At 41.1% G+C, this 25,215-nt stretch overlaps 1 protein-coding gene across 3 annotated transcripts in view; it reads right to left on the bottom strand.

The window, feature by feature from the left end:
• The window catches only part of LOC148903799 (diacylglycerol kinase zeta-like), a 46,516-nt gene that overhangs the window by 3,206 nt on the left and 18,095 nt on the right, over positions 1-25,215 (bottom strand). Inside the window, exons 20-36 of one of the 3 annotated variants that reach the window (XM_089008904.1) lie at positions 24,562-24,673; positions 24,231-24,317; positions 23,713-23,825; positions 23,503-23,603; positions 21,763-21,842; positions 21,452-21,496; positions 17,778-17,844; positions 15,687-15,727; positions 15,463-15,605; positions 15,283-15,369; positions 8,050-8,112; positions 7,892-7,948; positions 6,528-6,577; positions 1,166-1,206; positions 937-1,057; positions 809-845; positions 306-405 (exon numbers count right to left, since the gene is read on the bottom strand). In XM_089008904.1, coding sequence (XP_088865030.1) covers positions 306-405; positions 809-845; positions 937-1,057; positions 1,166-1,206; positions 6,528-6,577; positions 7,892-7,948; positions 8,050-8,112; positions 15,283-15,369; positions 15,463-15,605; positions 15,687-15,727; positions 17,778-17,844; positions 21,452-21,496; positions 21,763-21,842; positions 23,503-23,603; positions 23,713-23,825; positions 24,231-24,317; positions 24,562-24,673 — 1,345 coding nt within the window. The remainder of the gene's footprint in view (positions 1-305; positions 406-808; positions 846-936; positions 1,058-1,165; positions 1,207-6,527; positions 6,578-7,891; positions 7,949-8,049; positions 8,113-15,282; positions 15,370-15,462; positions 15,606-15,686; positions 15,728-17,777; positions 17,845-21,451; positions 21,497-21,762; positions 21,843-23,502; positions 23,604-23,712; positions 23,826-24,230; positions 24,318-24,561; positions 24,674-25,215) is intronic. The other 2 variants (XM_089008913.1, XM_089008921.1) reach the window with 2 other exon arrangements.

The following is a 25,215-nucleotide window of genomic DNA, read 5'->3' as shown; positions in this document are numbered from 1 at the left end:
GGATGTATTTTGCTGGTAGAGAATTTCTCTACTAAACTCCAGTGATATTTATTCTTCAAATTGAGCAGAGAGAGGACTTACATACCTGTGAATTGTGTTTTGTGCTATTTTTGTATGTGTTGCTACTGCGTACCTCACAGTAGCAGTTGTTAGCATTATGCTAGCATTAAACTAGCAGCTATACATTGCAAAGCCTTATTTTTATTTATACATGTATATACAATGTAAATTTTATTGGTCTTTCTTTTTATATTGAGTCAGGGAGTTCCCTGCATAACGATAGATATCTGTTTTTTGGAACCAACCTGCATGTCGGTTTTCATCAGCGAGGCCCCCGCTTCGACCAGGTAGTGACAGATGGTCCTGCGACAAAGCGAGGCGGCCCGATGAAGAGCCGTTTCGCCGCTGTTGGGAGACCAGAAGCAGAATGAGATCCCTAAGGATTCCTTTCGGTCTATTGATATCTGTCAAACTAGCGTTGGGCGGGGTACCTTGAGTTATTGTGCCAGTGTTTTTGGTTTTAGCTCTGAACTGTTGCTCGGGCAATTTTCGGCTTTAATGTGAAAAGTATGTTTAAAATCACAGTGATATTTGCCTTTATGAAAAATGTAAAAGAAAAATAAGAGTGATGGCATTTTTTGAGGGTAGAGAATGGGGGCACAGAACAGGCATTTCGAGGAATAGGGAGGGTTGATTTACGATGCAAGTAAACTGGTATTATACGCTCGGTCACAGAATAAATGAAAGTCATAAATCACGGTACCGGAAGTGAATAGTTTAATTACGTTCAAAGCAAACATGAACTCACTGAATGTCTTCCGTCTTGTCAATGAGGCCATTTGGAGCTGGAATTTCAAAGCAGATGGCAAATGAGTGGACAGTCACGTGACACCCCCCCCCACCCCCACCACCCAAGTGAGGCATAGGAACGCTTACTGTTATCAAGGATGAAGCAGACCATCTCCTTGCTTCCCGTGACAACGGCGTGGTGCAGCAGGCTCCAGCCTGATTCGTCAATACATGTCAGGTCACATCCTTTCTCATGCATTTCCTGTAGCTTCCCCCCCACAAGACCACCCCCACAAACACAAAACCATACATTCACTTGAGCTTTATAATAGACAACAACAAACAGTGTCTAAAATGGGAACCAACACACACTCACCTTTTTCAAATTGTTGGTCTTAACACACTGCATCAGCAGCTCTGGAAAGACGGCAAAGAATTACACAAGAGAAATTTCCCCTAATGATGACACATTTTATCTTCAGTAAACAATGCTAAATACAGTGAGACCTCAACTTACAAACACCTTATCTTACAAACTTTTCGTCTTACAAACGTCAAATTTATGAAAATGAAAGCTTGTAATAAGCACTATTTTCATAATACACACCCAGCACGGCTGGCGGAGTGATCTTCGGCGGAAGCACACGACCGAACAGCACCAGAGGTTAAGTTACCAACAGTCCTTATAGAAGGTGACTCTCCTTCCATAATCCATCAACAACCATCAAAAAGGTAAATAAAACTTTATTTTACAGCACAGTTTATTTCTTTAATTACAGTCCTCGTGTAATGCGCCTCTCTTTCCAAACAGCAATTCCCTTTGACCTTCAACCTCCAACGCCATTCCATCAAGCCATAAATGACCATCACAAATGTAAATAAAGTGACTTTATGATACAATGCAGTGTATTTCTTTCATTGCAATACAATAGCACATTTATTATACATAGAATAAGGTATGTTGTGTGTAGTTTTAAGGCTTATTTAGTTGAAAAGTATATTTTATGGAAACCCGGGAACAGATTATTCCCATTTTAATGGTTTCCTATGGAAATTTCTTTTTTGAGATACACACTTTTCGCCTTACACACTTTGTCTGGGAACCAATTAAGTTCGTAAATTGAGGTCTCACTTTATGTGACTTCTGATTCATTTCACACAAATGACATGAAATACAAGATGAATGACACGCTCTTCTTGGACATTTGTTTGAACGTCAACTTTTTCAACAGTTAAACAGTTTAACAGACGAACAGTTAAAAAAAAAAAAAATCAAATAAAACATCACACATTTGTTACGCAAAGTATTTGTGTCGCTGAAGCGAGGCGATGAGATGAATGTTCATTACGTTGACCCCAATCCTTGCAAACACCGCCCCTCACTCTAAAACGCAGCAACCTAATCCAGTTATGTGAGGCGGGCAGAAAAAGGGGGAGACGGAAGAAGGAAGTGGAGTGGAGGGGTAGGGCAGTGGACGAAGGGGGGGGGGGGGGCACAGAGAGAGAGAGACACAGAGAGAGAGAGAGAGATGATAAAAACAAATTCTTAGAAGCTTTTGCGGCTGGAATGATCAACACACGCACGCACACACACAACAATTGTCCAAAATGCAGTCACTAGTCCAAAATGCAGTCACTTGTCAAAAATGTCCCACCCTCCTTATGGTATAAAATCATGGTGGTCTCCACAATAATAATAATACAAAGATACTCATGTGCGCATGCACACACACACACACACACACACACACACACACACACACACACACACACACACACACACACACACACACACACAAATGGCCGAAATGTCCTCAGTTGTCAAAAACGTCCCCAGTACGTACGTCCTCACAAGAATGGTCATACAAAGACACACAAACACAGACTAGCCAAAAAGGGGGCCCTGATCTTTATCTACGTGACAATACAAAAAAAGTATTCTTCAATTAATACCAACCAAACTCCCATCTTCTGTTTCTGTGTTTTATTGCGCACAAGTAAACATTCACAGGCACTGGGTGGTGTTGGCGGTATTTCTCATGGAGGGGGTCGGGTTGGTTCAGGATCAAATGGGGTGGAGGACAAGAACCCAACCAATGGGGTTTTAGGTGTGATGCAAGGGAAACATGCTTTCTTTATTTGCTGGACACAAGAATAAAATGTCATTGCACACCCACTCCAGTAGGGGGCAATGGCACACTCATTTCTTTATTTTAGATTCCAGATAAACTGATGCACTTCAAATATTTTCCAATTACAAAACAGGTTAAATGTGTTGTGTTGTCATTTTTTTCCATTTTGACAAGGCAGGTGTACTTTAACATGGACCACAGACGCAATATTTACTCACGGGGAATAAAATGTAGCTTTTGCACTGGGGAGACTCTTATTTAGTTCAACCAAGTGATCGAATTCGGGTGCTCAGGAGTGACGCATGGATGAGCACTTGCTGCTCTCAGTTTTTTTTTTTGTTAGGTAAGTGGATGAGAAACGGTAACAGGGAATGGGAAATTTAAAATGTAAATAAAGGCGTGAGAAGAGATTCAATTGCCAAGACCTGATGCCCATCCCTAACTTTATGTGACAGGCACAATTGCATCAGCACCAAGCAAAATTGAATTGAACTTGCACATTTGGCAGTTTGGCGGGTGTTCAATTAAAACCTCGGGACATTATATGATTTAATTTTAGCGTTCACTTGCAGCTGAGATGCTGCCTCCGCTGTCAATAATGCAACAACGAAAACAACTAAAACGACACCGGTGGCTTTTTACAACGCTGAGAAATAGCATCCGTTAAAGGACAACCGACGTCTCCGGACAAGTTGTTCCCATAATTTGTAAAATCGCTTCAAATGACTTCTACTGAGCGTATTTTAGAAAGATTCCCCAGCATATAGCTATATTTTATGTTTTAAGACTCAATATTCCTGAAGTCTTGTTTTTGAGTCCTCACCCTACGTAACTGAAGGAACAGCCCTGACTGAGAAAGGACATCTCTTGCATCACCTCAATGCATTTTGCGGTACTTTGTTTGGTCTGAAAACTTCGCACTGATGGCAAAATTAGAAGGTAAACACATAAATAACGCAATGGTGAATCGTTGTATGTTACACCGAGACAACTCTTTGATATTCGTTGACAAACATTCCAAGCTGAAAAATAAAACTATTTCCAATGGAGCTCTGCCGCCATCTTCTGCATTTTCTGCGACACTACACATCAGTCTTGATCCATCAAAATGAACCAGAAGACCAAAAATCTGTTAACTCTTTCCCTTACATTCCCAAATGTATTCTGGAATTGAAAAGCATTGAAAAGCAAACCATTCCCAAATTTGTTCGGGTTTTGTTTTTTCTTGGGAGTTTCAAGCTTCGGTCAGACCTCTGGCAATGTTTTTCCCTCGTGTGAGGAGGCAGCATTTACCTTTTGTATTGCCGTCCCCACGTTCAATGCAGATAACTCTACAACCAAGTAAGCTTGAAATATTTTTTTTCTGATGAAAGAAGAGAGTCTAAGGTTTCTTACAATACATTGAATGTTTATGTACCGGGAGTCCTGAAACTCAATATTCTGTGGGTTCTTCAATTTGAGTGAAAATGACGAAAACCCTGGCACTGGAGTGAACACATATTTGCACATCGTCTGGCATTCAATGAGTTAAAAGCAGTTATTTTCACAGTTTGGAAAAAAATAATGTATGGTTGCTTTCCAAGTTGACTCGCCCGTTGGGGAGTTGCAATCCAGTGCTAGTGCAGTCCACACATCACACTTGTCTTTCTCCAGGAAAGAAAAGAGGCATGGAGTGCTTCAAAGGCTCACTAAGTACAGCCAAGAGAATGAAAACTGTGCGCAGTACTTGCACGACCCTCTCATTGCGTCACCTTCCTCGCTTGGAGCCATGAACGATGGATGCTACTCGCTGCGCAAGCGTGTCGCGATGCCATCGGGTGTTCAAAACATTGGAAAATAAGCATGACGTTCGATAAAAGAAGGTTCACTGTGTTGAAGATCCTTGCTTAAGAATGCATGTACGCACACCCCATACCCCCACTTTCACATACACACGCACGTACACGTCACATGCTCCACTGAACTATTCCATTTGATGCAAGCTAGCTGACCTTATGGGATCTGTCAGTGGGTGTCAAAATAGTAAACACAAAATGTTCAAAAAGACGACGTGTGTGCGTGTATATGTGCACATGCGGAATAACAAGAGTTGAACACCCAAAGGGCTTAGGAAAAAGAAACAGAATTAAGCTTACCTGTCGTGTCAGTTTACTCAAGATTGCAACTCGACTTCCGTGGGAATTCAGAAGCTTACAGTAGATTAGAAAAGAAACCCCAACAGTGATTTGATTGGATGATGTTCGCTGGTCCTCTGGCAATACCCTGGCATGTTTTTTTTGCTTTTTTGTCAATAATTTGAGCTCTGTATAAAAAGGTGAGTAAAAATCTTGAGGAGCCCCAAAGTGTCATTTTTTTGGCCACTTAAAATGAACCCTAAATTAAAAAGACATGAACGATTAACTGGCAGAACATCCTATTTAGGGACAAGCGAAGCAATACTTTTATATATAAACTACTCAGTGATTTGCGAAAATGACACCGTTCAGGTGGTGTAATCGAGTGAGGGGCAAGTGAAGTTTCATGAAGCACTTAAGATAGTTTTTGACTCCTCTATACTCGCGAGCCATATATGGCTCTTTTCATGATTGCATCTGGCTCACCGCTAAAACTAATTACATATTTTCACTTTTTCGCTGTTTATTTCCTGTTTGGGCGGAAGTTGGCAGAAAGCGCAATTTTGATTGGATGACACTGACCTATGTTGGTGGAAAGCGCAATTTTGATTGGATGATACTGGCCGTGAGTACCCGTTGAAACGGGTAAACGACGCTTTTAAATAAGCCAGACGAATAAAAAAAATGACGCGTATCGTACACTTCAGGTTGAAAGGATTCGCCTTTGTAGAGAGAAAAGGTTCTGATTCTAATTTTCTATGAAACAATACATCGATGAAACAGTCGAATGTCAGTGGCACTTTGATAAGTCCCATGCTAACGTTAGCATAAATATACTTCTGTGAGAGACAGCAGAAAGCAAGCGTGGAAGCTAATGAGCCGTGTGTAAGCTAGATAGCAATAGCTTCTCCTATGGATCTGGCAAGTTGACTTTCATTCCGATCGTTTGGCTGGATTTTTACCAATCATGAGGAACAGAAAACCATTCATGGTAAAGGTGAGTACTATCACAAAGTTATTTCAAATAATACATTCTGACATTTTGTTGAAAAGTGGCCGCGCATGCGTGCGTGTGAGTGTGTGTGCAGCTCTCATTGAAAAAATTTCTAAATATTTTACTTTCCTGGCTCTCTTAGTCAAAAAGGTTCCTGACCCCTGCTCTAGATGGTACTCTTGGTTTAAAGATGCAGTGGATTTTCAAGAAATTTACTTTGCACTAATCTTCATATATTTTATCACAAGTGCTTCATGAAGCTTCGTTTTCCTATCACCAGTGTAATCACGCAGACAACCATCCAGTTGAAAAGAGTGCATCACAACAAATTAAAAAGCGAGAGAAAACATCACACATGAGAATCGCATCACAAAAGCTTCTTCCACTTTTTCTCTTTAAAAACCTCCTCCGAGACACACGAGCTGTCACGACTGCCAAGCTGCATGTCATGCGCAACACAAATGAAGCACATTCATGTTATGTGCGCGAGCACGGTACCTTTTTCTTCTTCTCTTCCCACGTCACTTGACTTTTGACACGTTTCAAGTCTGCAAAGAGAGCGGCGCAAATGAATACGCTTTCAGTTTCTTTACAAGAGATGAATCAATAAATGTAAAAAAGCCTTGAGGTTGGATGGAATGAATTGAAAGCTGTGTATCGAAAAGAAAAACATGCAGCACTCAACCCGTCATTGTGGCATCCATACATATGTGAGTTGTCGCAGTAAAAACAGAAGGAAAGTGGCCAGCCTGTTGCAATACTTTTGTTTGGGAGTCCATTGTGAGCACACAAATGAAATTGTTGACATGGCATCGATCTGTAATTTTGTCGTTTAAGTGTGACTCAATGTGTGACTCAGGCTGCTGTTCATTTCATACATTCATCAACAGAAGTATGCACTTGAAGAGGAGTTGCATTTCATTCAAAAAAGTTGCCATCTTCATTGTTAATTGGATTGGATTGGATTTGCCTTTATTTATTTATTAATGAATAATTGGGTAACTTTTGTCATACTAAGTAACTATTTTTTTTCTTTTGATTGAAAAAATTGGACATAATGTAGCTACAATAGCATTTGATTTCGAGGTAGACATGACTGTTTACATGTGACAGTGGCTTTTTTAGGTGTTCAATTACCTTGCAACAGCAGCGAGAAGAGTACTAAAACAGTAGTGATGGGAAAACGAAGCTTCATGAAGCACCTGTGATGTATTTTGACTTCTCCAGATGGTGCTCTTGGTTTAAATGTGAAGGTTAGTGCAAAACAAATGTCTTAAAAATGCACTGCATCTTTAAACCAAGAGTACCATCCAGAGGGGGTCAAAAACTATCACAAGTGCTTCATGAGGCTTCACTTGCCCATCACTCCCAAATTGCTAAGCAGGTGATACTAAATACAGTGCTACATCTACTTACAGGTGTCTTTTCATAAGAATTTTCAAGCTACAAAATGCCTCAAAATGAAAATATTGCCTCGTTATGGAAGACATTTGAAGAAGGTTAAAAGCGGCATTTTTCTTCTTGACTATTCTTTGGTTTTACAAAAATGCACAAGTCTCATCTATTGTGGCACATTCTAATTGTAACATTTATTAGTTACAAATTCTGATGCATTTTATGCTTTGGGAAACATTTATGTCTGAACTTTGGGGGTGCTTGGAACGGATTAAAGAATTTACATGGAAAATGTGTCTCGATTTACAAAATGTTGTAGTTCAGAATTCATTTCGTAAGTAGAGGCACCACTGTACAGGTTCATGTGCTGTTATATTTGTTTTCCTTAAATCACAATGCTGAACGTTTCATCAGAGTAGCTGTTGACAGCGAAATACATTTCTCGTCAAGCCGTGAGATGAACCGACCTCATGACCGGCTTCAGCTCATCAGGAGCGGTGACGGAGCGCTGGATGCAACCTTTCCTGGAAACCGCAGAGGAGGTCATGAAACAAAAAAAGAGCATCAAAATAGTTGTCGGTGTTGAGCCACCGTTCACGGAATGTGACGCAACGGGTTGACTAACCTTCGTAGTTTTCTGACCTCGGGTGTTGAAGTCGGTGCTGAGGCGGGGTTGTCAATGTTCATCCTGTAAAACAGCACACAGGGGCGCTTGAAAGATCCAGGTCCACACATACACACACAAACACACACTGAAGAACTGTGCCATTGTTTTTGTTTTTTCGAGGACCTTTGATGTGAGCATGTCAGAAGAAGCCATGCAAGTTTTTTGCAGAAACGCTCCGACAGGTCTTGTGAATCGGCAAATGTTTCATTAAAACAGATACGGTGCATCAATTGCTTCACCGACACTCATCCGAAACGTCATTGCGTTTTTAAACTTAATGACACCTGACGCTATTGTTACATATTAAGACGAACAACCGGAAATTAGCACGGTTACGTATATGAAACGTGGGGACAATGTAGTATTTTACTTAATATTGAAATGCTGCGTGGTTTTGATATTAATCAGTGACATTTTTAATAAACCTCCATTCATTTCCCGCTTATCCTGTTGAGCGAGAGGGAAGGTACACGCTAGGCTGGCCGCGATAATGAGAGTGAGGAAGGAAAAAAAATTGCAGACAGAACGGCCTGAGCTAAGATGAATGGGGATGTTATGGTGACGTGCAGTAGTGATGGGGAAATGAAGCTTCATGAAGCACTTGATATTTTTAACTCCTCAGGATGGTTCTCTTGGTTTAAATACGCTAAGGTTAGTGCAAAGGAAATGTCTTCAAAATCCACTGCATCATTATACCTAGAGTGCCATCTTGAGGAGTCAAAAATTATCACAAGTGCTTCATGAAGCTTCACTTGCCCATCACTAACATGCAGTGAGGCACAGATCGTTTGTTTGCCAAGGCTTCTTTTCTTCATGTCACTAACTCCACATTTGAGTCCACATAGACTCACTCTTTGTGTCTAAAAGGCAAGAAATCTGAAAATCCTTTGTTTTCCTTTTAATAGCACAGAAACTTCACATGTCCACCATCGCGTTTGAAAAGAGCGATTCCTGTCTCGTCTTTTTTCGACTCGCATTGTTTGAAGCAAACCAGGTAGTACTGGTTCCGGTCTCATAGTATTTATGAGTTCCTGCTTTGTTTGAAAGTCCAGCTTTGAAAAATGTCACCGTTTAGAAATGAAATGCGCTATTTTCAGGCTGAGGAATAACAGCCCGGAGCATTCGCACAGCACGTCTTGTTATTTATTTATTTATTTTAATTTTTTTTTTGAGGGGTTAACAGGATGCTCACTACCGCCACCTTACATGAGGCAGAAGTACTGGCTGCCTCAAGGTGAGCATTTCCCCTGTGGATTCGTGTCATATCAGCTGTCCATAGAAATACATATTTTTTGAGTGATTTGTTTTTAACGACAAAAAAGCACATTAAGAACCACACAAAAGCATAGTCCAGAAGACAAATCTAAATACCGGAAGACCAGCTTGGCTTTTCCCTCCCAAATCGCATCAAGATTCGGGAACAGAGCGTTCACCAAAATCATTCCTGAACATAATCGGCAATTTGCAAGACTTGACAACTCCGCACGAAAGGGGTTCAACCTCATCACCGTCAGTCGTCAGGCAATCAAGCGACGACGCACATCCCCGCAGGCGTGTTGCGGATTCTTATTAGTCACTTACTGGTACAGCTACCATTTTTTTCCCTTCCATCTCTTAGCAACATTAACGTTTCTTATCCTATTCCTGATTAAGAACAAGGTAAAAAATTACTCTTCCGCTCTATAAGTTAATAAGCTGGCACGTAAAACCAAATCAGTGGAGTGAAAAAAAAGGAGCCAGATGAGTTGTAGCACATACTTTTTTATATTTTAAGCCGCTGTCTCGAAATCATTCAAATGCAACCGCATGGGTCATTTTCGTTGGCCGCAGAGTCGGGATGAAAGCAAGAAAGTTACTTAAATCGGCTCTTCTGCAGACAGTACAGAGGCGGGAGGGCACGGGGAGGGGTGCTATATGATTACTGCGTCCATTAAAGAGGGGAATTTTCCCTAATGGCACTTGAATAAATAATCATACGGCCTCATTAAAGGCACCCGTTGCTTTATAGGATGTCCACGGACTATGTCAACACGTCAAAACGAATACTGTATTTTGTGGTGTACGGACTAGAAGGCGCACCCCCAATGAATGATGTATTTTAAAGGACAACCGACGTCATTTTTTTGTTTCCTAATTGACATCATAAAAAAAACGTTTTATAGCATCTAAAATACCCAAAACATGCAGTATGATATTTTTATTCAAATGCAAAACACCAACAAAAATGACTAAAGTGTCCAAAATCTGCAAAAAATTGAGCTGCGAATTGGGCATTTTCAGAAAGTCCTGCCGCCAGTTCGTGACGTCACGCCAAGACGTCTTGCATTGCTGGAGAATCAAAACAATGGCTTCAGATTCTGAGAATATGCTTTCTTGTTATATATCTAGTTATCAGTATGATTCAAATAGTTCTGAAGAGGAAAGCATACATGTTTACAATCGATTAAAGAATTTATTCCGTGCCATTTAGAGGCAACATTGGGGGAAATGTCTCACCCAAAAAGAGGCAGAAAATGGCCACCAAGCTCCTGTGAGGAATTAATCAGCCCGTTTCCACAGTCTGATAAATTCCTTACATGGAGCTTGGACGCCCTCTTCTGGTTCTTTCTGGAGCAACACAAGGTTTTCAGACCAAACAAGCATTGACGTGATGGAAGGATTGTGACAATGTGTCCTTTTTTTCGGTCAGGAGCGTTCCTTCAGTGACGACACGTACGGACTCGTCACCATCTCAAAAACAAGACTGCCTGAATATTCAGCACGAGTCTTAAAACGTAAAATAGAGCTATATGCGGTGGAATCTTTGTAAAATACGCTCAGTAGAAGTCATTTGAAGCCATTTTACAAATTATGGACACACCTTGTCCAGAGACGTCGGTTGTCCTTTAAAACCTTTTAATAATAATAATAATAATAATAATAATAATAATAATAATAATAATAATAATAATAATAATACATTACATCTTAAGACCCTTTCAAAGCTCTCAAAGACACTTTACAGTCACAGACAAGCATAAGTACTATAATAAATAAAGTACAATCACAAATAGAATGCAATAAATACAACACAATCATAAACAGAAACAAGAGAAAGAGCTACACAGAAAATGCAATTCTAAATAGTTAGGTTTTGAGATGGGACTTGAAGGTGGGAAGATAATTGATGTTACGAATGTTGGGAGGAAGGGAGTTCCAGCAGCTTATAAGGCGCACGTTTAATGAATGACATGTTTAAAAAATGTTTCCATATATAAGGCGAACCACATTCTAAGGCACTACAGTAGAGGCTGGTGTGACGTTGTAACCCCATTAGACAAACGCTGCTGCGCGAAAGGGAATGTCAACAAAACAGTCAGATTTCATCATCATTGTCTTTTTTTGATGTCAAACTCAGAAATAGAAATTGCAGAATAGCATAACGTGTGGTATTTTCTCCATTTTTATGTGCTCAAAAATATTTCTAATAATTATGCCAAAAACTGGAATTTATGACGAAATCAAGAAAAAATTCACTTTGCAAAGTAATTGTAAAAGATTATTGAAATGAAACACCATTCTATATATATTTTGCCATTAAATTTTTCAGAAATAAACTATTTAAAAAACATTTTTTTTGAGACACTAAATACAAAAACAAGCAAAAAAACGGCGACATTTCCATTTGCAATTGTTGTGGCAAAAACAGACAATTATGGCGAAATTGAGAAAAAAAAATCAGACTGGCAAAGTAATTTTAAGAGATTACTGAAATGAAACGCCATCTTATATATCTGGGCATGCACTGCGCAATACTTCTTCTACTGGGGTGAAATGGAGTTGGCGGCTGCTGAGTTGCGAGACCTGTTGTGGCACATATATACCGTAAAGCGCAATAGATTATAAAGTGCAGGTCACCTTTTCAAGAAAATGAAGAAGGCTTTTGGTTGCACCTCATATACCGGAAAATACAACATTTCTACAAACATCAACTATATACTTTTATACTCATACTCATACTTCTTTGAAAGAAGTACAGATGACGGCTGAAGAAACCTTTTCATCGATGGATCACTCCTGTACGACAGAGCTTACACAGACATCAACTTTCTTTTTACCAGGCAAGGGTTTGTTTGAACATTTCCACACCAATAACAAATTTGAGGGGGAAAAAAAACAAAACAAAACATGGTTTTGCGTGTAGGTGTTTGTCAGGGAAAGATAGAGCGGGTGATGGAGAGAAGCTAAGAGAGAGATGTAATTATCGTGGGAGGGATATTGTTCACCTCTGGCCGAGCGTGGGCAAATTGCTACGCTGCTTGTCTGTGTGTGTGCGTGTGTGTGCAGGAATCGGAATACAGTCAAACGATGTGATTCAAGAGCTCTGACGTGCATTACATTTCTCCCTCCATCAACTTTTTTTTTTCGCATTACCAAAGTGCACAAATGCCTCTCGGACGACTCATCTCTGCACCTCATCCGCCCACTCGATCCACTCAGGATTGCAAATCAGACTGCCATAACACAAACACGCGTACGCGCTGGCACACCGATAAGCCGATACATTCCGCCGCATGGATCACAATACGATGTTGTCCCCTATGTCAACTTCTCGGATGGAAGCACCCGTTGAGGTCCAAGTAGGTTGTTATATACTCAGCATTTTAGTTTTTTTTTAACATTTCGGCTAGTCGACTTGTCGTAATGCGGATGATCCCAGAAAGGGAGGGGGGGGGAGTCATCCCTATCCAATATATCAATCATAAGGACCTGGAGTGATGGTCTAGATAACTACTACATCTGACAGGCGGTTTCGTAAACTATATTGACTCAAGGCACATGTTTCTTTTTTGAGGGGGGGGGGGGGTATATTAAAAGAAAGAATACGCCCGCCAGGAAATAAATACAAATGTTACATAAAGTAATCCCGAATCGCAGATTCCATAATATTCTCATGCATGTACGTATGTATTTATTTATGCATTTTATTAATCTTTTTTAAGCGCGTATCCATCTCACCCCATGCCATTTCGCCCATGTTCTGCATTTGAGCCATTCTAAATTCCTAAGTAGTAATAGTGCTGGTGTGAGCTTCATTCCTGCACATTAGTCATGGGCAAGTGAAGCTTCATGAAGCACTTATGATTGTTTTTCACTCCTCTAGATGACACTCTTAGTTTAAAGATGCGGTGGATTTTTAAGACATTTCAATTGCACTAACCTTTATCTTCAAACCAAGATCACCGTCTGGAGGAGTAAAAAAATAGCACAAATGCTTCATGAAGCTTCATTTTCCCATCATTAACTCCGAGCACCAAGTCCGTCGGCACATTTACAAATTTGATTAGTGCCTAGATAAAATCATTTGGCGCTTGGCGTGTTTTTAAAGGATGCAAATGAATATGCAATGTTAAAAAATACACAAGTCAAATCCGACGTTTGTATTTGTATATAATATGGGATTTGACTTTTATGACACGATTTATTTTGATGACACATTGAAATGAATGGGAGGCTTTTTTTCCCTTCTCCCATTCAATTACCAATGAATGTGGCTGTCTCTGTACAAAAGATGTTGCATTTTAAGCGGAGGCAGGGCAAGCTCATAACCATTAATGTATTTGCACAGACAAGCACACACACACACACACACACACACACACACACACACACACACACACACACACACACACACACACACACACACACACACACACACACACACACACACACACACACACACACACACACACACACACACACACACACACACACACACACACACACACACACACACACACACACACACACACACACACACACACACACACACACACACACACAAACATGTTTCATTTAGCTGCTTCTCTCGCAGCGAAAGGAGGAATGTAAATAAACAGTATTATTCATGAGTACAGTATACTCCTCCTCCACGGAAATAAGTATATGCGTACACCCAGGAGCAGATACAAAAAAAGGGCTGAGAATTATTCCTACCTACTTGATGCAGGCAAGCTTTGCAAATCTAACAGGCTCGAAGATCCCAACAGGCCGCAACTCACCGTGAGCCGGGCCAATCTCATCCCACAGCTTCTACCGTATTGTGTTCTCTGGATGGGCTTCATCACGTCACTCATTTGTCAAGCTTGGGATATGCCTCACGCTGAAAGCTTGTGCGTTCAGTGGGACTTCATTTAGGTACGTATTTTCAAACATACTAAAGCGCTGCTTCTTATACACTCTATTGTATTGGACAAAATACGGAAATGCGTGGCCAATCATTTGTGAAAAACGAGAGCCGAAACTACCACGACTGAACTGCGGTAAAGATGCAGTGGATTTTGAAGATATTTCCTTTGCACGAACATTCATATTTCAACCAAGAGCACCATCTGAAGGAGTTCAAGTGCCTTATGAATTGCTTCATGAAGCTTCATTTTCCCATCACTAGGTAACAGAACTTAGTTCAGTTTTCTCCATCCCTAACATACTTTTTGCGCATCTTTTGCAACGTCATCGTCTGGCAGCTATGTGCGGTTTTGCACCCATTGTCTCTCATGACTGCACATATGGCAAATTAAGTGCCAGCTGTGCACCAAGAACAGCATAGCAGAACAACGAAGGTTGGGAAGAGACTCACTCATTCACTCAATTAAGATCGTCAAAACGTTTAGAACTGCCGAGTGAATCCTTCTGTTGTTTTTAAAAAATATTTCTTTCTTTCATTCCTCCATTCATTTTCCATTCCGCTTATCGTCATAAACGTTGCGAGGGGTGCTGGGACCTATACCAGCCGTCATCAGGGAGTTGGCGGGGACACCCTGAACTAGTGGGCAGCCAATCGCAGTGCACAAAGAGACAAACAACCATTCACACTCACACTCACACCGTGGGACAATTGGGAGTGTTTTGTGCACATGATTTTGGAATGCGGGAGGAAACTGAAGTACCCGGATAAAAGCCACGGCAGGCGCGGGGAGAACATGCAAACTCCACATGGGGAGGCTACCGTGGGGGACTGAACCCACGACCTCTGAACTGTGATGTCAACGCGCTAACCACTGGACCAAAAGGCTGCCGAATTAAAAAAGCAAACACTGGAAATATTACTGGCCAAAAAGTGGACTTTTTTTAAACTTTATGCTTAAAAAAAGGGCCTGTGTGACTGACTAAATAAAGAAAGTTGGGGCTGGAATGAAAATGCGTCCTTACTTGTTCGAAGAAGGCGAGGTTGGAGAAAGACAGGGAATCACAGGGAACACAAACACTTCATCGGGGTTCTGATCTAAGCTGCTTTCCCTAAAGATGAATATTTGATTTTTTTCAGAAATGATATGGGTTGGGTCAAGTCAGCGTATTAAAGGAAACGCAAGCGGTGGTATTCCAACATACCCGTTATCGGCCGAGCCAGGAGAAGGATGAACCAGGTCTGGCATGGCCGTCGGGGAGGTGCCGACCGTCATGGTAACAACCAATTCAGGGTCGAGGATAAAGAGTTCCTCGTGGGAGATTTCTGAGACGTAGTTGAGATGTTCCTGTATGTAGAAACCATCAACAACATGAGTCATAAGGTGTCACACCACCAATGCCTCCAAAAGGGGGGGTGATCAACCCACCTGTGCTCTGTCAATCCTGTAAAAACGATCCGCCGTCGTTGCTGCGGAGAGAAAGTACAACGTGTTGGTGAAAAGCGAGTGAAAACGTCAAGCGTCGCCTTCTGACAAAGTAATCCCCCCCCCTCAACTCAACTCAAAGGTTGCGCCACTCCGCAATTAAAGATGAGGTGGGGGTAATATGGAACTCATTTGCATTCTATAAAATCGTACGGGTAATCTTCGCCGGAGAGAACGCGCAAATGCCACATCGGTCTTATCCTCTCTCTGCTCATTTATGGAGCGAAATCGTCTTTTCTTTGTTTACAGTATCTCCCACTCCCCCCTCTACAGTCCGTGTTTCATGGAAATCAGGTGCTTCAGGAACCTAAAATAGCCCCCTGAGCTGGTAAAGTAGTAAACTTTTTTTTTATGTGAACGGGTTTTCTTGAGCAAGGTTTCCTTACATTGAGTTAATTTTGACGCCACTGGATGTGGTTGTTTATTTCTGCGTGCCCTGTGATTGGGTGGCGACCGGTTCAGGGTGTCCCAGCAAGACAGCTGAGATGGGCTCCACCACCCTCTCCCATGACCCGAGCGATTCGGATAATAAATGGATGGGTAACAATGACACAGAATCACATTTTGACTTTGTTGCGCTCAAATATTGCCTAAATCTTTTTTGGAAAATTCCACAAGGATTCTTTGTGCTTGTTTAGGAATTCACACGTTTGAATGCGACATGTTTAGGTTTTTTTTTTGTTCTTCATCAAAGCCTCCGCCCCTGCAAGCTGAATTCACGTTCATTATATTCATGGGTAAACAGAAATTGGGTTTGAATTATTTGCGGGGTTTGAAGTGACAACAAATGTTTCGTTTTTAATAGGGTGGCTTTTAACCGATAGCTCATTTTCAACACAGCAACCGTCCTCTCGTTAGGATCACGGAGGGACACACTCGTTGCACGTTAGGGTCTTTGAAAATTTGGGAGGTGGAAGGAAAGTGTCAAACACCCGCAGAGAAAAAAAAGTAGACCTAACAAGCATGTGTTAGCATGTGTAACAAGCGTGTGTGTGTGTGTGTGTGTGTGTGTGTGTGTGTGTGTGTGTGTGTGTGGTAAATGATGCCTTGCCTCCTGTTTTAAACAAGGAAAGCCTAACTCTAATCACTACTTTGACCAAAGTCCGATCAATATGTTTGACAATGTTCTGCATGCCGGCCAGCGTTTATTAGCATCAGGAGGCCCGTGTTGGCATCCAAAGCAAAAGTTGTTAACAAGTGAAAATAATGAACTGTGTGGGATGTCTCCCGGGCAGCCATCTGAGCAGCTGAAAGTATAAAACTTAGAGTCATTTACGAAAGTTTAGCTGCAATGTTCAAGCAAACTCCAAAAAATAATGATGGGAAAATGGAGCTTCATGAAGCACCTGTGATTGTTTCTTTAGATGGCAGTCTTGGTTAAAAGATGCAGTGGATTTTTAAGAGTTTCCCTTTGCACTATCCTTTATATTTAAACCAACAGCACTATCTGGAGGAGTCAAAAAATATCACAAGTGCTTCATGAAGCTTCATTTCCCTATCAATAGTGTAATCTTGCGGACAAACTTTCAGCTCAAAAGAGAGCAGCACAACAAATTGAAAAGTGAGAGAAAATGTCAGACAAGAGAATTGCATCACAAAAGCGAGCTTGCTTCATACATTTTGTTAAAGTTCCGCCGAGACACGAGCTGTAAAAATCGCCAAGTTGCGTGTCATGCAGACGGTAACAGTAGTGATAGGCAAATAAAGCTTCATGAAGCACTTTTAAAGATTCAGTGGATTTTTAAGACGTTTCCTTTGCACTAACCGCCATATATGAACTAGGAATACCGACTGGAGAAGTCAAAAAATATCAAATAGTGCTTCACGAAGCTTTGTTTTCCCATCACAACTGTTTTTTTTTTTTTCATTTTGTTGACAGGGTCAGATTGTCCTCTACGGGCAGCCATCCTGTAAGATCTGATCTTCGTGCTTGTCTCGAGACATCCTTTTCATTTATCACACAATAATTCCTACTTTGAATGAGCGACAATTCATACCCCGAAGGGAAAAGATCGACGTGTGATGATAACTTACAATCAAGGAAGCACCACTTTGGCGACAACCGCTGCGAGGAAAGATTCTTGGTCTTGACAGCTTCCTCCTAAACACAAATCAGACTGTTTGAACATTTTGACAATTTGAGGTGGAACAATGAGAATGGGGAAACACACGGAACATGCAGCCACGTCCTCAAACATTTCACGACAGATATCACAAAGAGCCCGAAAGATAAAGCCACACCCATCTGCATTACACCCAGTGGTATTTATTTCAATCCTTAATAATCTGTTCTGTCATTTCCTTTGGTACCCTTTCGGTTATAGGCTACCAGTTACAAACCTTGTGTGATTTATTCACGAGTGACTACAGTAACACAAGCTCCTGACTGCCAACTACGATGTCTCCTCTGATCCTGCGGCAACATATCAAAGAGGAGCTACAGAAAAACAACCCATTATGAAATTCCTCTGTGTTTCATCTTTTTTAAGCAATGACTCGTCAAACATACATCAGGATTTCAGACTATCCACTCCTGACACAGACAAATGTGTACAAAAAATGGTCTCCCCTTCCAAAATAAATAAACATAAATGACCAAACAAATCTGAAATACTATATTCAAGGCAGTGGCCGACTCTCGGCGGCATTCGGCACACCCTCATTATCCATTAATCCATTTTCCGAGAAGCTTTATCCTCACAAGAGTCGCAGGGGTGCTGTAAACTATCCCAGTGGTCTTCGTGCAGTCAGTGGGGGACACCCTGAACTGTTTGCCAGCTAATCGCATTGCACACAGATACAAACAACCATTCGCTGTCACACTCACACCTTGGGACAATTTAGAGTGTTCAATCAGCCTGCCATGCTTGTTTCCAGAATGTGAGAGAAACCCGGAATACCCGGAGAAAACCCGCGCAGGCACAGGGGTAGAACAAACTCCACACAGGAAGGCCGGAGACAGGATTGAACCCACAACCTCTGCACCGTGAAGTTGAGTCATTTTATTGATGTTCCCTGATTATTCTGGAGGACATTTTTGAACCTTGAAAATTCCCAACATTCTACAACCCCAATTAAAGCCAGCAATTCAAAAACAATGCGATGACACCAAGCACTTCCTTACAAAGACGTGCGAGCGGCGATGGCGGCGTTGGATGTGATATCCAACGCAACCATCGCCGCTCGCACGTCTGTAAATTGTGCCGTTGACAAAAATGACTGTGTGCCGCACATTCCATCAGCAAACAAAAGCGATCAGCATCATCACTCTACAGGGACCGGGAGATCAAACGGTGCCGCATCCTTCTGGTTGCTATGCAACACGGCGACACAACGACACAACAACTCCATCCGTCCATTTTCGGAAAGCTCAAGATTTATTCACATCGCATCAAAATACAAAAACGGAAAGGACGCAATTAGATGCTAAGCCTTGATGATGTAAAAAAAAAAAAAAAAAAAAAAAAAAAAAAACACCCCACAAAACGAGTCCGGTTCCCCTAATTTTAATTTCTTTTAATTTTTTAGAGATTTCAGCGAAGCGGCAACGGACAGGAGTCGCCGCTTGATTTCCGTCCACATTTGAAGCGCCGCTGGGGCCAGCGTGCCGTCAAACTACAGCGACCGCCTTCCCGACTTCACACAAGTCGCGGTGACAGAGCATGACAGCATTGCAAGAATCCCAGAGGCAAGATCCACACCCACCCTTACCACCACCCCTCCCTGAGCAGCCAAGATGAAAGACAGACTCCTAAAATAAATAAATAATAATTTAAAAAAGGGGATAACGGCAGTCATCAGCGAGAGAGACACAAATGAAGGAAGATCGAGGAGATGAGCTTTCGGCATCAGGATTGCCTGAAAAACTTGATTGAATTCTATAGGAGAGGCTTGTTTGCATACCGTACAATATGTCTATACACATTGTGTCACTTACTTAGGAAGATGCCGGAAGGGTGAGGGCAATTTATTTGCTGACTGTGGCAAAACATGACTGTCTTTGAGGCAAAACCCCGTTCATAAAAGAGCAAAAGGAATGGAACGGATAGACCGACATTCGTCTCGCCTTTCAAGTATCGACAGCACCAAACGTGCGCTTGGTCCTTTGAAATGCTCTCAAGGCTTTCTTGCCACTCGCTTTGATTGTTTGTTTTTCACTTAGTCTCCTCTGTAGCAGGTAAAATGCATTCTGGGAAAGGTTTGGGACTCCCTGATAATGGCCTTTGTTGTTTTTGACAGACTCCTAATGTATCAGCATGCTTTCTATTTTGTGGCTGCCATTTTGGGTTGCATTCATGTCTGAGAGAAACGCGCACACGCAAGTGACTTTCACTGAATTTTTACAGATGAGCTTGACAGAAAAAAATCCAAGTACAAGGTCAACAGAGTTTACGGAGATGGGGACATATTTGTACAGCTCCTCCGAAGCAAAAAAGTTCCAATGCCTTGAGGTAAGGCCCTCCTATATTAAGTGCCCATGAAAGTAAGATGAAATAGATTACAAGAGAAACACTGAAGTTACTGTACAATCAGATCCAATTATGTATTAAAAAACAACAGAAAAAGACAAAAGTAGTGGCAATGTAGACACGGTCAACTAGGATTCTGTTTCTTGTACAAAAGAGATAGAGAGAAAAAAAAAAATTAAGAATATCAAGCAGGATATGGGAAATGCAAATTGTTGATCTCTTTAGTCTTCACCAGTCAATCACTCGCTATCTGGCCATCACAGCCATTAACGGGGTATAACCTTTTCATGAAAAGTTTAGCTCAGGGGTGAGAGATTTATTCCAATTAAGGGTTCAGCACCTGAAGCAGAAAACGAAGGAACCGTCATCAGGCGGAAATTAAAAACAAGCTCAGAAAAGTGTTGGGAATATTGGCCGCGCAATTTTTTCAAACTTTCTTCAAGCACATCTTTCTTAATTGGTGCGCTACTGGTGAGTTAACCTCTAAAAGTCACGTCTCAAAGCTGTTTGAGAAAATGGCGGAAATTACAGTGGAGAGAACATGCGGCAAGTGACGCTTAATTAGCGCACTCGATCCATAGCCGCTGTTTCGTTTCAGGATGGGAATTCTTTTTTTCTGCAAATGGGTAGAGACATGTTGTTCCTTTCGCTGAGACAGAAGCACAGAAACGAAATTAATGAACTCACCCGGAGCTTATACACTCTAGGGGTTGTGAGTAGCATAAGGCGTATGATCAAACCGGTTGGTTGGTTGATCGGCAATGGCGCACAAAGTCGTGCGAGATCAGCAAATCTTGTAAGAATGTTGGGCACACAGTATTTCTTTGAGAATTTTGCTCTGTAAGCATTTCAAGAATTAATTGCATTTTTTTGTGTGGTTTTGTTGAATGATGACCCTGGGATTAAAAACTGACATGATTGCAAAGTAGCAGTCGCGTCATTTGCTCAATACAATACGGCTTGTACTTTTCTTCTGAGTCACTGCCAATTCAGGTTTGTTCATCCAAAGAGATGAAATTAACAGACACATGCATAAATAATTTCTGCACTGTTCTTTGCTTCTCATGTGAAAAAATATTAAATAAAAAACTGCCAGCAGCCGTAAAAAACATCACAGACGCTTAACAGATGTTTTTTAAAATCAGGAAAAGAAAAAAAAGAAGTAATGCCATTCCAACAGACATTTCAATGACGACATACAACAGCGCCCCCCCCCCCCCCGCCCCCCCAACGACCAACCTGAGGTCCCACACATCTCAATGAAGAGTGGACAAAGGAAATGTCCTGGAGAAAGAGAAGACAGCACAGGAAAACAGCCCAGATATTCAGAAACAACAAAAAACAAAAACTCTTTCTTCATCACTGCCAATTCAGTCGGGGCGAGGAATAATAATAATAATAATAATAATAATAATAATAATAATAATAATAATGATACATTTAATTTGTAAGCGCCGTTCAAAACTCAGAAGGTCACATTACAGTCACAGGATAAGTTGTGTTTTTTATGTGGGTGAGCAATGCTCTCGCTAACTCAAATCAACTCTTACCTCTTGTAAACGCTGGATGTGTTCTCTACATGTCTCTAAGTCGCTGTCTCCTGGAACTACAATAAGTCCCAACGGAATAGCTGTGGACACACAGATGCAAAACAATCACTTACCAAAGCATGCGAAAGGTAGGCACCAAAAAAAAAAAAAGAAAAAAAAAAAAGTAAATAAACAAATAAAAAATGGATACATAAATAAATGAATACATTGATAAAAATGAATTAATAAACAACATTTTACAAAGAATGAAATAAAAAAAAGTGACCGGATTGCCCCCTGGTGCACTTTTTGACAATAAAGGGACTTTTGACCATAAAAGATAATATTTTAGTCAATACGAAAACTTTTAGTCCAGGAAGTTTTGGGGCTTGTCTCATTGCCCTTTTGCATATTGAAAATCGTCTTGTTTGTTGCATGAGCATCATGACGGCTTTGTCTGCGTAACTTGACCGTACAGTCTTTCTTCCGGTACCTCCTCAATTTGCATCTTGAAAAAGCCACCGCGAAAGAAAATGTGCATGTGTAAATGCAAATTAATTTTGACCACGTTTCAGTATGAACATTCAGAACTAATATATATATATATTTAATCCTGAATAATGGCACTGGGACCAAAAGCATGGAATTTAGATATAGTCTCTCTCCTGCGGTATCACATTCATATGGTTCTTCAATTGATATGCAGATTCTGCTATATATGTAAATTACATGCAAATATCAGAGACTAAGCCATCGACAGTGTTTGCAATGTCGCAACACCACCACCTAGCGTAAGAACTGCATGTCGAGTAAAATCGTGGGGGAGGTGGAGGTGCGGCGGCGATGACAAAATGGACTTCGACTTAATGAGGGCTTGGATGGAGACGCAAATAAAAACGGTCTTGTTGACTTTAATGTCTGTTCTCGGGCAGTTTTAGTACCAATTCAAAGCTGAAGTTGAAATAATGCTATCATTACCACTGACCCCGCTGCGGTGACCAGGGGGTTCAACGGAGCAAAAACATGCTATTCTTGTTTCATTAGTCAGCCACGGTGAAGTAGATTAAACTCGCCGAACACAAAATGAGACGCCTAACTCTCGTTTCCAACATGGCGTTGAACGGTCATTTCCATCAGGGGAAATAAAGGCATACTATTAATAAAATTAATTAATAATTAATAAAATTAATCATGTTTATAATCGGGTGCATCTGCTGATGCTTGTGCACCAAAACATTTCTCATCTTGGTCAAGAAAGCAAAAAAAAGGAATATGAATAAGGTGGACATGGTGTAAAATCAGTTTTACAGCATTACAACATATTTGTTAAAATAATATGTTGTAGTAATGCTGTAATTGGTGATTTTTTTTTTTTTTTCAATTAATCAGAAGGGTCCAAAAACCATTTAGCTTAATGCTAAATTCACAAAAAAAAAAACCAACAACAACAACTATGATTTGGTTACCGGTTTGTTCTGGGGGTAAGCATTAGCAGCTATATTGCAAATGTTATGTACGGATTAAACAATAACGGTCGTTCATATGGAGCCTTGCATTACGATTAGAGTGGAACCAAATTACTGAATGGAATGAAAATATTTCAGATGATATCACACATCACAGGACACAAAGAATTGGGACACATCCCCAGATTTGAATAGGGAGCGCACTTAGGTGGCAAAAAAAACAGGTGTGTGTACACTTTTTAAATCCCCACGTCCACGTTAACAGCATGCGTGCGTGTTTGTGTGTTCCCCTTACACGCTTGTCGCAATTTGTCCTTGTCGTAGTGCAGAGCATCATAGTCGCTCATGCTGATTCTGCTGACACGAAGCCTCAGTCGTTCTGGGACCCGCTGTTGGCTGAGATACAAAGAGGACCGTAGCCATTTTCCATTAAAATGTTATTTTTAAGATTTTTTCGAAAATGGTTTCCCCCCCAAAAATTGTATGTCAATTATGCATGACTCACTCATTGAGGTGTGGCAATGATACTCGCCGTTTGGTTTTCTGGACCATGTTGGCCTGGTTTCTGAGGCTGATGTTGATGATGGAGGGAGCCAGTCGACATGGTTCCCCATCCACCTGAAGATGAACAATACTAATTCAGATTTTAAGGCTTATTAAAAAACACATTGCTGTTCAAAAGTTTAGGGGTACCGTTGACTTCATGAGGGGAGGACAGAGACAGAGAGAGGGGATAAAGGGGGGTGGAAGGGGAGAGATAGAGGGGGAAAGGGGAGAGAAAGAGAGAGAGAGAGACAGACAGAGAGACAGAGAGATGTGGAGAGAGAGCCATATCACCAAAATAAAGGCGCAATTAACTGAGGTTTTCCACTCCATTCACAGCGTCTTAAAACACAGTTGGTGGAAGATGGAAATAAGTTAATTTAAATTCATTTTAAAACCACATACATTTGAAATATGAAATTGGTTATGGAATTGGTTAAGCATTATTTCGCATTATAACCCCAAATTTTTGAAGCGTACCTGTACAGGAAGTGCTTTTGTGGTGGTGAGGATAACTTCACGACATTGATTCAACCTCTCGCCATGACCTCCGACCTGAAGCGTAGCCTGCACATAAAAGGCACCAAAAGGGGATGGTTACAAAGTTCCCGTTAATTGCCGTATAGATCACAATTGGCGTATAGATCACTATACACACACATTCACACACACACACACACACACACACACACACACACACACACACACACACACACACACACACACACACACACACACACACACACACACACACACACACACACAGCCCCCCCCGCACACTCACAACATATTGACACCATTATTTGCCTACCAATGATGTCATGGTAAACCCAATGACCTCGATGTAGCCATCGTCGTGGCGCTGAGGTTCAAAGTCGTGATGTTCACTTGGGTTTCCCCAAGGTGTGGTGCCGGCACAGTACCTGAAAAATGGACACATTTATTTCGATACAAATATTTACTGAAGGTCCCTGAAGTATTCATAAAAGGGAGCACGACAATTCTACCGTGATATCGCTTCAATTTAGTTTATTTTAAGATCCTATATTTTTTTTTTCAAATCTTGAAAACCGTTTTGGACATCAAATTTCACTTTTTTCCTTTCGAATACACGGTCCAATAGAGCCATTGTGTTTGCCGCACACCATTTGCGCACTTGCGTAGAAAATTTATCCCACACGATATGGCTGTTCAGTACCACAAATGTTTCCTCAGATTGGTTTAAAAAAATCTGAGTACTAATTTTACAAAATTACCATTACGTGTTTAAGTGTTTCTGAAGTGTTATGAGGATGCGGTTTCAGACTTTTTCCCATGACGAGTAGTGATGGGCAAGTGAAACCTCATGAGGCACTTGTGATCGTTTTTGACTCCTCTATATGGCACTCTTGGTTTAAAGATGCAGTAGATTTTTCAGACATTTCCTTTGCACTAACCTTCAGATTTAAACCAAGAGCACCATCTG

Source organism: Hippocampus bargibanti, linkage group LG01 (assembly GCF_051943395.1).
Source record: "Hippocampus bargibanti isolate YZ-2025 linkage group LG01, ASM5194339v1, whole genome shotgun sequence".
NCBI classification, from domain to species: domain Eukaryota; kingdom Metazoa; phylum Chordata; class Actinopteri; order Syngnathiformes; family Syngnathidae; genus Hippocampus; species Hippocampus bargibanti.
Note: the sequence above shows the minus strand (reverse complement) of the source record. Positions and strands in the feature narration are given on the sequence as shown.